The sequence below is a fragment of the Gopherus flavomarginatus genome, chromosome 7 (genome assembly GCF_025201925.1).
Source record: "Gopherus flavomarginatus isolate rGopFla2 chromosome 7, rGopFla2.mat.asm, whole genome shotgun sequence".
NCBI lineage: Eukaryota > Metazoa > Chordata > Testudines > Testudinidae > Gopherus > Gopherus flavomarginatus.
Window position 1 is genome coordinate 114,385,007 of NC_066623.1, and position 14,442 is coordinate 114,399,448.

The following is a 14,442-nucleotide window of genomic DNA, read 5'->3' on the forward strand; positions in this document are numbered from 1 at the left end:
ACAACCAGCTCCAGTGTAGACGTACCCTAAGGATGAACTTATTTGGATTACAACAGGACACGTCACGCAGAGATCTGTAGTCTGAACAGGCCGTGCTTCTATCTTAAAGAAGGAAGGTGGCCATAAGCTACACTTGTACGTAGACTGGATGGTTGGCCCTGTTGAGATGAAACATAGATGCCCCAAAGTAAAACAGGGATGGCCAGTTCCTGGGGCTAAGAGAGGTTCTTCAGAACATGGGTCACTTGGCAGAGTCTTGTGTCCACTCTCTGCACAATGAAATTCTTCTGACAGAAATTCTTCTCCGGGGACAGAATCCAACAGCTGAAGGAAACAAGAATTTTCCAGGCTACGATCGTAGCATTGTGAATTCAAAGAGCTCTGCAGCTTTCTAAGGGCTTCAGCCTGTAATTGATACATTTTGCAGAACTTCCAATTAATGATAATTGATTGAGAGTTACCAGGGCGTCACGATAACATCTCCCCAAGGTAGTTTCTTGGAATCACACCGCTGGCCCTGGAACTTTTACACTTTAGTTATTCAATGTCTCCTCGTGTGCTGAACGAATGGACCAGAATTAGTGGCATTTAAGCTAGCCAGCCAGCTCCCTTGCTGTGAAAAGAAGGCAGCGTAAAGCCACTGAAGGGGCCAACTGTATTTACATGATGTTTCCTTATACTGCATTTTAACGCAGTGTTAGGCAGAAAGAAACCAGAAACCATCAGAAAGAGACATAGCTGAGGAGCAATAATGGGTTACCCACAGGACCATTTCCCCATCTGCCCCAACTACTCACTTCCCATTTGGGTTAACATAGATTGTACCAGTTAGAAATGTGTTACATAGTAAAATCCCCGGCTCAGGGACTCTCTTTATGAGTCTGTACAGCACCTAGCACAATGGGGAGCCTGACCGTGACCTCTGAACATGACCATGGTAGCCATTAAACAGCTCAGAGGGGAAGAAATCCATATTCCAAGACCCTTATTTAGTGGAGTTAGTATAGACGAAACTAAAGCACTATTTTATAGAGTGGCCACGTAAAAAATTAGTACATAACAGGTAAGCACAGCCAGGTCCACTAATGAAGCAGGGCCTAGCTGACAATGCATCGCTCAGGACAGGGTGTTTGGTCACACCCTGCTGAAACCTCCATCCTCCAACGAGCTGAATGAATATGGGAACGTATGATCAAACTCAGAATTCAGCCTATGACTAATAATTCTTATTTATTATTTGTATTACAGTAGGGCCCAGGCGCCTCAGTGTGTGAGGCACCACACAAACCCTCCCAAAGAAGGCAGTCCTGCCCCATCAAGCTTACAATCTAGGAGTAAACATTCAATCAAATCCTTGAAATACGACAAACAGTGCAATGAGGTCAAGAGGCCCTCATCAGAGGCATCATTAAGAGGAAAAGGCTGATTTTAGGGCCAGCTTCTCTCTCTGACAAGCTGCTCACACATCTGAGGGCAGAATTAAAGGGCAAGAAGGCAGCTGTTTGTGTTTTATAAGCTAAAGTTTCTCTTACCTATGGAATAACCCCAATATTTCACAGGGAATCATCATCCATCTAACTGAAATACCCTCTAACGGCCCATCAGCCTCAGATCCCTTTTGAAATAGCACAGCTGAGGACTTGCTGGGCCACAATTTATTTTTTACCTTCTCAGACATCTTGCTAACTCTATAGCTCAACAGTGACAGTCGAATTTCACACTGTGATAGCCCCCCATTGATTTTTCACTCTCGAGAAGCAACTCCGCAAATTAAAGTTAACAGCATTTCTGAAACTTTAAAAGAAAGGGGAGAGAGGCTTGAAGGGCAAAGATGCCAGAACTGCACCTCTGACACAAAAATATCCTTCCTTGATTAGTTGTGGCAGGAGGAATACAAGTGTCCCAGAGCCAGGCACTGGACTCAGTGGAACCTGCAGCTCTGGCCCCAGACTTGCAGCCTGAGGCCTTTAGGATCTAAGCAGGGCTCGGCAACCTGTCAGAAGTGCTGGGCCGAGTCTTCATTTAGACACTCCGATTGAAGGTTCCGCGTGCCAGTCATACATGTTAGCGTTTTTAGAAGGTCTCTTTCCCTAAGTCTATAATATATAACTAAACTATTGTTGTATGTAAAGTAAATAAGATTTTAAAAAAGTTTAAGAAGCTTCATTTAAAATTAAATTAAAATGCAGAGCCCCCCGGACCAGTGGCCAGGATCCAGGCAGTGTGAGTGCCACTGAAAATCAGCTCACGTGCCGCCTTCGGCACCCATGCCATAGGTTGCCTGCCCCTTAGCTAAAGCATTATATAGTTCCTCCACTATGGGCAGCTGCAGAACGTGGCTATACAGAGGAAGCATTACCAGGGAAGCAGATTTCCCGGTGTTCCTGGGTGCATCTAAAGTAAAGGGAGATACCAGGCTCACTGACAGCTCGGAGTCCCCCTGGTTATTTGCCTGGCTGAGTTATACCCTGCCGGGCTGCAGATAAATTGCTATCTATCTAAGACTAACCAGCATTTAGACAGCGCTAGGTTGGCATGGTGATATTATTGTTTTAAACTATTACCTGTACAGGCAATTTCTCTTCATAGCTCGAAGACAAGGGGCTTAGTTAAGAATCTCAGCCCGGCTCTCTCCTCCCTGACAAACTCATTCTGAACTTCAGCCCCATGGGATCCGCTAACACAGATTAACGGCCTTACACGAACCCTGAAACCTATTCACCAGCCTTTCTGAAGAGCAATGTTACACAGTGGCATCAGTTCTGTGCACTTATTACGTACTGGCGATGGTATTTCAAAGGAGAACCACAAGCTTTAAAAAATCCACGCACAGCCCCCCGAGACAGATGTGGCCCTCTGCCCAGTGACTGCATGATTCGGCCTCAACCCAACCCCACACTGGCCACTGCTCTTGTTCTTGTATTAACTTGGGTTTTAATCCTGCATTTGGCTCAGTGCAGGCAAATCCCTGGGGACCCAACCGCAGGATCAGGCTCTCCGATGGTACATTCTTCCAGGAAGGACCCTACCTCTATTTTGTAGAGCCCATGTGCACTTATAGCACCACCTAATATTATTTTACTCTTCTCTATCTGCTTTTCTGCACTGGCATCCAAAACCCGTTAATGGTTCGGTATCTACAGAGACGGGGCTGGGAGAGATTATCCTGATGTGTGAATTCATGGCATCTTCTCTCCAGTTCCTTCCAACATGCTGATTTAAGGGTAGATCTGTCTTTTTAGGCCAGCGATAATCCTCTGGCTTCACACCCACCCTGCTCCCATCTCCAGCGCCAGGTCTGAGCAGGAGAGAAGTCCCCTGAAGGGAGACATTGCTATTTCATGTGCTGCTCTCAGCGATTACTCTTCAATCCACACCAAGCCAACCCAGCAGCTTAGCTTACTTCAATATTAACCAATTCCATTGGTTTTGCCAGGGCCGCTGAGCTCCCCTGGAATTGGTGTTTTTCGAAACCTGCTTCAGAAAGGGGTGGGGGGGGGGGGCGGCGGTGGTGAATGAAAATGAACCAAATGCAATGGCTTTTCTTCTCTAAAATCCTCTCCTTAGCCCAACAAGCAGCTCGTCCAGCGGAGCGTGATGAGCATTAAGTGTTATAGAAAGAAGATAATTATAAAGGGATTTAATGCTTGGTGGGCTTAAATCACAAGCTTTATAGCAAAGGTAGAGCACTTGCTTTAACAGCCTGGTGCTCTGGTTTGCTATTATGCGAGCAGCACTGATGGCGCTAACTGGAATCCAAAACAAGATTTGTTTTATGAAAAAAATAAGAGCACAGTCCCTTCCCAACACGGATGGCAGCTCGAGTCCCACCTCCTTCCAGTTCTGTTCCATCCCTGATTAATGAGGTTGTCTGCCTGATTTATGACCCACCCCAACAGATTAGAGTTTCCCCCTTCAACCTCCCCTCCGCTCCCACCCCCCCAAAAGGCACAGCCACACTCCGCTGGAAATATTAGAGAATTATTAAATAAACATTCATACGTCATGTCTCTTCCCATACTGAGCTCATCGCAGTCAACACTCAGCAGCCTGGGCCTGTTTGCTTTCATGCTGACACCAAACAGCTGGAGTGATTCATGGAGAGGCTGGCTACAATGTTTCATGTCATATATCATGCTAGCAGCGCTCCCTGCCCTGACTGAGATAAACTGATCAACCACAACGGACTGGAATGAATTTATGACAACACAAAATTGAGGAAAACAAATGGGAGGTGACCCAGTGGGCCACTAACCCAGACTCTTTTGCTGGCCTGCAATCTAGTTTGGTGGCAGAAAGCAAAATTGAACATTGGCACTCTGAATTAAGATGCTGGCTTTTAACCCCTGGGAACCTTGATTTCAAAATGGCGCCAGGTTACTTGGGTAACGTCTTGGGAGGGAGGGGGAAGGGAGAAAAGAGGTTACAGCTTCTGCAGCTCATAGCTAGTCATGAAACACAACTACAAGACCCAGCAGAATATCACTGCTAGTGGAGGACATTGGGCACATGTCTGAACAGTTACAGGAATCGATTAATCTCTCCAAGCCCAATGCAAATCCGTGTCTCCAGTCCAGAGGTGTGTTTCACGTCTGGAGATCTGCTGAGGATTTAAGCCACCCTTCTCCCTACCCAATCCCCCTTTAGCCCCCTCTACTAATCCTTCAGAACTAAACAGCATTGGTTCAGAAAGCTAATGGAGTCAAGACTGGAAAGTCACACTAGATCCCGACGTCCCGAGTGTAGAGGGATTTGTCCCCAGACCAATCCTAGTTCCATCTTGTTAACCAGGGCTACCCTCTGATGTTCAAACACAGATGATGCAAGGGGCTAGGTCACTGGTATGGAAAACAATGGAGACCTGTCTGGGTACATGGAGGTAGGAAAATCAGTGTGGATTTCCCTAGCATCTCTAGGCTTGTCAATTTGCTTGCAAGAGAGTCTTCTAAGGAAGCCTGAAGTGCAAATTCCATTAACTTTCAACCAAAGTACATTAGCGGCATGCCAAAACAAGGACAGTGTACTGTATCATATTAGCTAATTAAAAAAATACTCTCCATGCCTAGACTTCTTTTTGGAAAGGGGGGAAGGAATGTCATTCTTATAACAGTAGGATCAATAAATGGAATCGCTACTAACTCTATTACCCATTGTTCTAAATGGAGAGCACAGCTGACACAGGTGATAAACCATGTGCTTCTAAACTTTTTAAAATGCTAATCAGATGCTACATGGAGCTTAACACACCAATCAATAACATCCAGATTTAAAAGCAAAAATTAAAGTTATGAACAATGGAGCAAAGTGCTTCAGCCTAGAACTCGCTGCAAGCACCATCCAAAACAAGAAAAATGAAACCAATTTAGCTCCAGATTAAGAAACAGGAACTGGAGATGAAACAATTTAGCCTGTTGTGCTGGGTCACCATATATCATGGCTCCTCAGCAGAGTGGGAAGCAGCCAGACAGTATGAGACACCTCCCTCGCTTTCTGTAGGATTCTAGGTCTGATCGCTGTAATCTATTAATTTAACGCAAACCCCCTACACAGACAAACATGCAGAGCATCCAAGATCCTTAAACAGCAGGATAGGAACTATTTATCACACACAGATCTCACAGGAAAAAAAGAGAAAGGTGGGAATCCACCTCCAACACCATCTTACTTTCTGATTCTGATGGAAATAAAGGGCTTTAAATAAAAGCGTCTCAGCTCTCCTCGTTCCTTTAAAAGAGGAATTTCTTGGGAAGAGTCAATAAGCCAGTAAGGTTTTACCCGTAATTTCTAAGGAGTTTTCCCTGCCTTCCAGCAGCTCCAGCAGGACTGGGAGTTGAACTGGGGCAGGGTTACGATGGGACAGGACAGATACACATATTTCACAATGAAGTTATTCTACGCGTCATCTGAAAGTGCTTGGGGATCCTTCCAAGGACTCTAGATCAAGCTTTAATAACCTGATCAAGGAGGCAAGGTCAATTTATCACTTGAGCTCAAGTGTTCTGGAAACGGTCAAATCCTTTCAGCTTTTCAACAGGAGTGGATTTGGGAGGGTAGAGAGTCACTGACTCAAAGGAGAACTTAGGGGGCCCTACGAAGGATGAGCAACAAACCAAAGGAGGGTTGAGACAGAGGATTATTGCTCAGGGATTCAACACCTCTACCACAAAATACAAGAGTGGCTACTCTGAAAGATAGGCCTCCTATTGCTGTGTTGTCAAATCCCAAAATTCTATGGTCTAGCTTTCAACTCACTGATTGATAAGTATGAAATCAGAAGATATATGTAGAGTATGAGCAGTGCAGAGCACCCATGTCTGGGGCTCATGAGTAGAGAGGCTTTAAAACAGAAAAAAAGGTCCAAAGACCAGAGGTCGGGGCAGCAGGGAATTCCCTCAGCTAACACCTACCCATGCACTAGCGTGTCTTAAAAGCTGCTTTAGCTGTTAGAAGTCTCCAGGGGACACAGGCCTGGACAGGTCGATTTGGAGAAGGAACTGGATTTCAAACTAATCCGAGATCAAGTAATTTGGAATCTTCAAGCACAGAGATTTTCCCTCCTGCTTGTCTCATTCAGAGCCGTTCTATTCCTTACCCGATCAGTGTTGATTTTAGGCAATAATCAACTCTCTTTTTTAAAAAAGGGAATTTAAATGATCCACAGCAGCAATGGAGGATCTTGAAAATACTAGGCTGGGATTCCCAGAGACACTCACGCAGCTGGGCGTCCAGCAGCCAGGGTTTCCCCACAAGCCTTTAAGAAGAGGGTGTGACAGGGCAAGCCACTCTCGGGGGGGGGGGGGGTTCTCCTAAAGAGAGAAATCTGAAACAAACAGTGCCAAGGGCATGACATGGCTCCGTCCTAGGTCATGTGTACATGAACTAGCAGGAGAAGGAGATGGTGACAACCCCCCATGATCAGCAGCACAATGGGCTATCACACAGCTTAAACACTGGGCTGCAGGCTCCTGAATCAGGGATAGAAGGGTGCAGATGAAACATGCACAGATCCTGGGAGATGGAGGCTCAGGGTGTCTCATATTTTGTTTGGGACGGAAGTCGCTTATTTCAGGGATAACTGCTTCAGTGGTCACGGGTGCCAAAATATGACCGTGTGCGCCTCTGAGTTACCCTGACGCTCAGAGAGCTGGGGGCCGTTGCTTCACAGGGCTGCGCGCTTTACTCACTTTTCGATGTCGCTGTTCTTACAGGTCTTTTGCAGAGCCTCCTGTTTACTGCTCTCCCCGTTACTCGTCGAGGGCATTTCTGTGGAGGGAAGGTACAGGGCATTTAGTGAAAGGAATAAATCTAAACGTGTAATGGGTGCAGGAGCAAAGGACCCAGGAGTCACTTTTGCAGAACCGACGCTGCCTGCTCCTGGTTGTCTGAAAGGCCCGTGCCCAGGACAGAGCACTCCTAAGATCTGAGAAGGAAAATGAAAATTCCACCCTTGCCTCACTTCCGATGGATGCCCAATGGGCAGCTAAGATTTATTTCAGAAAAGATTTGCTACAGCAGCCATGCAGAGCAGGTTTCCAGCAAGGCAGGACTGGACGAAATTCGTCCCACAAGAGGAAAATAAAATAAAAAGCTAAGATTTTCCAGTGATTGAGAGATTTTGGGCACCCAGCCAGAGATGCCGTAAAGGGGTTAGACTGAAATTGCTGAGCACCTGCCCTCTGCAAATCTGGCTCCTTCAAGGTATCTTTAAAGGGGTCCCTACAGTCACTAGCCACCATCTTGGCCGAAGAGTCTATGCAGAGCAGCCTGAGATGTGTCTGGGTGACAAGTGCTATAGAAACCCAAGCTAATACCAAGCATTAGCGCTGTTGCTTCTTCACCGTCCCTCCGATACAGCTACTAAAGGACAGCTGATTTAGTTAATTCAGTCTGTGTAAGTGCTCCCATTTCTCTTATCCAAGACACTTTATTCTCTCGTCTCTTAGGAAGCTATGTGGGTGCTGTGTCACATACAGGAAAGTGATTAAGAACAGAGAACACTTAATACACTTATTTATAACATCCCTGGTGAGACCGTATTTCCTCACCCTTCTCTTCCCCTTCCCAGGTCCAAGCCCCACACTGTGCAGTTTTGTGCTGTGCAGTTGCCCAAGCCCCTGGTTGTGGACTCTTATGAGGCCTGAGTGTCAGGTGACCAGCATTCTATTCCCAGTTCTGCTACTGCGCTCCCTGGTGACTGAAGGCAAGTCTCCTAACTTGGTGCTGCCTCAGTTCCCTCTTCTGGAAAGCAGGGACGACAGCACTTACCCAATGCTGGGATGTGCTTGGGGCTCCACAGCGGGAACGGGTGAAGTTTTACTACTGGGGGGCTGCTCACACTTCCCATTAGTTGTTATTGTAGAGATGGGCATGTGTCCGGGGGCTGCTGGCATTTAAACAGAACACCCCCACCTCATGAGTTTAAAAAACCTCAAAGAACAACACATGATTTCAAATGAGTTATCAATGTAAGTCACAGCTCAAACCATTTTCTTTGTCGCAGATTATTATTGTGGGCAGCCTCCACCATGTATCCTCAGCTGGGACAGAAGCCAGGACACTCCATGCTAAAAGCATAGGCCTCTGCCACTTGGGCTAAAGGAAGAACTCCATGGGAACAGCAATCGGAGGCACTATTCTCTTATGCTGCCACCACAGAGGACAAGATCTACTTTGGAGGTTGCATTAATCTCATATGTCCTTTAAAAAATGGGACGGCAACAAAGAAGGGTGGTTTTAACATGCGTCTGGGTCAAGCCACCAGCAACCGAACAGCAGCACTGGGAGCGAAGCTCTAACAGCTGCTTAAGTGAACGGAGGAGGAGGATGACCCAAGGCAGTGTGGTTTCTGCTGGGAAGGGAGAATTTTCATTACCATGTCCATTATTGCACAGAGGCCTCCTGACCAGCGGGGCAGGCTCCTCAGATACCCTGCTCCTAGACACTTTGACCACAGCGGGCAGTGCCCCCAGGACACCACCCTCACTACTTGACTGCTGGCCTGAAAAACTCCCTGTTCGCTATAGATGGGATCCCACGCTGACCCTCAATGCCAAGAGGCAAGATATGGCTCCCACCACAAGAGACCTCACTGGTTACCAACTGGCTTCCTGTGTCACCAGGCCAAGCAGTCACCAGTTGTTTTTTTCCCTTTCATTCAGATTCTATTTTATGACATTATTCACCTCAACAGGAAGTTGGTGTGGCCTAATGGTCAGAGCTCAGGAGTGGGAGCCCAAAATGCCAGAGTTCTAATCTCGTCTCTGACTGACAAGTTTCCACCTTGGGGTCAGCCCCTCAAAGGCCCATGATGAGGAATATGTGTGGGGCCCACTGAGATCCTCAGAATAAAGGTGTTCTGCCTGTACCAAGTATTGTTAATGATACTGTTAGTGCGTAAAAGGGCTATCTATACACAAGATCACCACCTGCTTTTACTGACATGCAGTTACCATGACCACTACACAGGCAAGTGACTGCAACTCAAAAAAGGTGGAAGATCACCCCCCTCCCCCAGTCCCCCACACCCTCCACCTAAACCTGCAAGAGAAAATCTGCCTGTTCAGGAAGGAACAGTAATTTATGGATCTAACACTCACCATCGCTGGCCCATTTGGAAAACTCTGGCGTTATTCGGGTACTGGGCGTGCCACCACTAAAAACAGAGAAGAGAGACAATGCTGAAAGCGGGTCACGGGGAGACCGTGGCCCCTTCAGCACACACAAGTCTCACTGGTTTTTGCAGGTTTCAACAGCTTAAATACAAACGTTCTCTCCCACTTAAATCTGGGCATCTAAGCAAGGGACTAGCCTTCTCTAGAACTGGGCTTTGTGCTGGCAAGTGACGTACAAGGTTCCCCGCACAGCTCTCCCAATGCGCCCAACTCCTGCTGTGCCCACGCAGTCTGTGCTCAACCACTCGGTGGTTGTGATGTTGACTGAAGCCTTGTAACCTAAGGCTGAGTTTTGCACCCAGGATTCGAGGCAAAAGACTTAACGGCTAAAGGCTTCTCTCTATGTACAATAGACTTTCCCTCGAAGAATAACTGCCCTTTCTCACAGGCGGGGCCTTTTAACGCATCAAATCTGGGACATCCATTGCACTAAAGCATATAGAACTGGCAATTGTGACCAGTTACTTGTGAGCCAACAGAATAAAGGAGGCAACAGCACAAGAGAATCTTTAAAGGCACCTAGGTAATTATGAGCACTAAGTGACATTTTCAGCTCTGTGAGCTAAGAGGGTTACATTAAAAAGGTAATCTAGCCTCCTGCTTCAGGGCATTAACTAATAATTACATTCTGCATTTCGCCGGAGAAATTGGCCAGAATTTCAAAGCACTTTGCAAATATGAAGTATAATCACCCCCATTTTACAGATGGGGCAAATGAGCTGGAGAGGGGGTCAAGGACTGCAAGGCAATAGTGTCTGAGTAACAGAGCCACATATGGGAATGTGACATGGTAGGTTCCAGGCTCCTGCTGTAATCCCCACACCACACCTCCCCACTACTGTCTGCGGGCACTGGCGAGGGATTCCCACACATCACAATGTGCTCATCTGGTGAGGGGAATGGTTCTACTCTGAAGCATAGGGACTGGCCGCTGCTGAAGGCCCAACAGTCTGATCCAGCGTGGCAAGTCCCATGTTTCTATAGAGTGGAACCTAATTTTGAGCCACTGTTTGTGACAGGCTAAGCAGTAAGAAAGCTTCATTTCACTGATTTATCAATCACTTCAACTGTGACCTCACAGGATCACTCAGTCTAAGAGACAGAGGGGAAACAGAAGCCCTATTTTCATACAGGGCAGAGGTTGAGAAAAACAATCCTAGGTCCCTGTTCACAGTCATTTTGTTATTTGCCTGAAGTACTTCCCCCAGCGCCTGGCTCCCATGTCACCCTGCTGCCTGCATTTCACAGCCTGGAGCAAGCGAGGCAGGGCTCTCGGTTCCCAGTGCAAAGGCCTGCCACACGAGGGAGCGGCATAGATCTGCCTCTACTCAGTGCAGCATGCAGAGCGGTCCACTGGCCTGTTCTACCCCAGCCCGGGCAGTCCCCCGCATGCTGCTAGTTGACACATACTGCACACAGCACTACGGCACGCAAGCAGCAGCTGCAGATCTACCCAACTCTAGTCCGCCCTGGGGAGTGGAAGAGCTCAGGGCCCCTGACTGTGAAAGGTCTGCCCAGACGGGGATTGCAGCACCAGTGTCTTCTCCACCAGAAGTTAGCAGCTGGCCAATGTTGCTCTCGGAGTAGGCGGCACTGCTGGGGAGTGGGTGTGGCCAGAGTAGCTGGGGAATGTGTTTCTACGAATCCCTAACCAAACCCTTATTTGCCCCTTCCTACACCCCGAGTGGGGAATTCAGCCCGTGCCACACGACTGTTTCCTCGGGTGGCTTTGCCTCTCGCCATGTCACACACACACAGCTGAACAGGGTTTCCCCCTCAACTCACATCCAGCCAGTTTGGTGAAAACAATACAAAGCCCAGGCGCTTACTTTAAGACGGCACCGCGGAGTGCCTCCCGCTCTTTGGCTTCGCCTGGCTCTTCCCCAGTGCAAGGGATGATATCTGCCTCTGTATACCTAAGCACAGAGGGTTAAGGAGCAATACAGCCTGTCGAAGGGGAGGAGTGGGTGCTCTGCGGTACCCTTATTTCGTGGCCCTGGGGGCTCAGCCAGCCAATTTTAGCTACAAAGGATACACAGCGAGTTCATTCGGACAATCTACCTCAACAGCTAGCTTCCTGGAGCTTTGATTTCAAAAGCAGCATGGAACATGGTAACAAACTTAGCCAGGAAGGTAACACCCTGCGCCATGTGGAGAGATTCCTTTGATAGTAACATGCGAGAAGAGCTGTTACCAACCTTGGCTTACAGACACTTTAGGGCCGGCTCCTCTGCAGGCATCAGCCAGCACAGTGCCACTGCCACTCTTAGAGAGCTGCTGACTCACAGCAGCTGGTACAGGTTTAATTAAATCTCAGAATAGAGACAATAAGTCTCACCACCCCTGAATGTCAGAGTGTAAATACTGCCTTCAGGGAATTCAGATCGCCTGGCTGCTCCCCCTCCTGCTAGATGCCTGCATTAAACAGCTACTAGAAATGCTCGGTACAGTCCAGTTGCTCTGGCCCAAATTTCTGGATGGAGAAGTTCCAGCCCTAACCAAATAGTTGGAGCAGAGCAAGTGCACCGGAACAGGGGGGTGGGGGTGGGGGCATGGTCCCATTACTTTTTACTGGCCTTAAGGGTGAGCAATGGGAGGGTGGGGGCAGAGAGGAGAGAGCAGGTGGTGGGATCTTGGGGGGTAAAGGGGCTTGGGAGCAGGGCCTCAGGGACGAGGCAGTGCAGGGGTGGGGCCTCAGGGGAACGGGAAGGACCACAGTTCGGCTTTTATGGAGCTTCGGACTCTCCTGGAGCAGAGTGCATTTTGGGAAAATCTGAGTATGAAAAAAGGAGACAATGTTTCACTTTCGGTGACGCAGAAAAAGGTGGTGTGAACGAAGGAGGCACATGCCAGGATGGGGTATAGGTAACGAACAAGGACACATTAGGGAAATAACCCAAAAGGATCAAGTGTATGATATGCAGCGTGGGGAGCTGCTGGCATTTCTCATGGGGGCTGAGCCTGGTTCACTCAACGTTACACAGGGCAACGCTGTGTCACGGTGTCAGAAGCATCAGACACATGGCTCTGGTTCCACTGGAGCAAGAATCTCTCAAAAACGATACTGTGGTTTCCCGTATTCCAGTGTGTCATCTCCATCCACGTCGAGATCAGCGTCGCTATCCGGATTCTCCTTGCCACTGCACATAATGAATCCGGAGCCTGGAGGGAATAAAATGGGTGGACTAGTATCATGAATCAGCATGCTGTAGCAAAACATCTCACAGAGCAACATAAGGAGATCCCTTGAAAGAAATCCTAGGCCAGCGGCTGGGCTACGTGGGCTATCCTTCAGAGCTCAGTCATGTATTTTGAACAGATTAGCAGAAGGAACCAGTGCCAATCAGAAAGAATGAGACAGTTTAATTTTCAATTATGAAGGGAATTTTAGAGATTTCCATCACCCTCATCATAACTTTACTTTTTGTAGCAAGGAAAAAGGGGAGCTTGAGGGTTATAGGGGGTGGTTCAGAAAGTGGGACTGTCTCTCATTCATGGCTGAAAGTTCAAGCACTGGAAGAAATTACTGGGTGTAGCTAAGTTTGTTCATCACATGGTTTCTCAGCCAAACACGATTAGATAAGGCCACTGGGAATTGAATCTTCATCATTAGGATATCAGTGGGGACAAAAAGACACCAGGATAATAAAACACCTATTTTTGTAATGAGCAGTCCTAGAGTCTATGAGTCTATGAGCATTGGCCTCTGCTTAATTTTGTCCAATATTATATGTTCATGAATGAGAATAAAACTACTTCTGGGAAGCAGATAAGGAACACACCAATGTTAAGGGCCCTCACACGCACTTCTTACCCAGGCAAAATCCCTGCTGAAGTATGAAGTGCTGCATAGGCCCAGATCCTGTGAAGCGTTAAGCACCCCTGATTAACTCTCAAGGGAGCTGAGGGTGCCCAGGCTCTCATAGGATTGAGTACCCCCAAATACTTAGTAGAAAGTATTTAGGAAGCCACATCAGAAGTGCTAATCTTTAGGAGAGAGCCAACATAGGCAAGAAGCATCTTCTAACGTTGTTGTTATTGCTCTGCAGGCATGCCAGCCAGGATCAGGTTCTGTTGAGCCAAATGTTGTACAAACGCAGCAAGAGTGGTTACACCGAACAGTTACAATTCAACATCTCTGTTGACCGAGGGGGAAACTGAGGCACTGAATAATTAAGTGACTTGCCTAGGGTCACACAAGGTGTCTGCTGCAGAGCTGGGAAATGAACCCAGATGTCCTGAGCCCCAATCCAATGCATTAATCACAAGGCCATCCTCCCTTCGTGTTGAAGGGCTGCAGCAGAGTCAAAACATTTTGGTATCAGATCACTAACCCTGGCTCATGTCAGTTTTAACTGGGCTTTGAGAGCAAAGGCTTCTTGTGCAGTGTGAATGCGCCCAGGAAGGGAAGAGATGGTGAGTTTCAGTTAGGGATACTAATTTGGGGGAAGGATTATTAATTGCTCCTCATAAACACAGAACTCCCCCCATCCCCCAAGTCACCCTCTTGACAACACAAGGGCCTGACTCTTCTCCCAGTCCACTGTGCTCTCAACCCATTTATGCTGTCAATACCGGATCTGCGTCCTGCTCCCTGACCCCCCCACGTTGGTGGAATAGTATTTCTAGCTGGCTATATCCCCAGTGGGAGCTAGACAGGATACAGATCTCTCTCCAAGGACACCACTCGAATGCAGTACGTCACTGTCAGTCTCTGAGAACGTACACATTATCAGTTAAGCTGCTAATAAAATTTGTTTATAAAGACTTG

General features: G+C 47.6%; 1 protein-coding gene across 4 annotated transcripts in view; it reads right to left on the minus strand.

Annotated features, from left to right (window-relative positions):
- The window catches only part of RNF220 (ring finger protein 220), a 331,783-nt gene that overhangs the window by 28,208 nt on the left and 289,133 nt on the right, over positions 1-14,442 (minus strand). For all 4 annotated transcript variants that reach the window (XM_050961155.1, XM_050961156.1, XM_050961154.1 and 1 more), the window contains 4 exons: positions 12,737-12,833; positions 11,501-11,587; positions 9,597-9,652; positions 7,185-7,263 (listed from right to left, as the gene is read on the minus strand). In XM_050961155.1, coding sequence (XP_050817112.1) covers positions 7,185-7,263; positions 9,597-9,652; positions 11,501-11,587; positions 12,737-12,833 — 319 coding nt within the window. The remainder of the gene's footprint in view (positions 1-7,184; positions 7,264-9,596; positions 9,653-11,500; positions 11,588-12,736; positions 12,834-14,442) is intronic.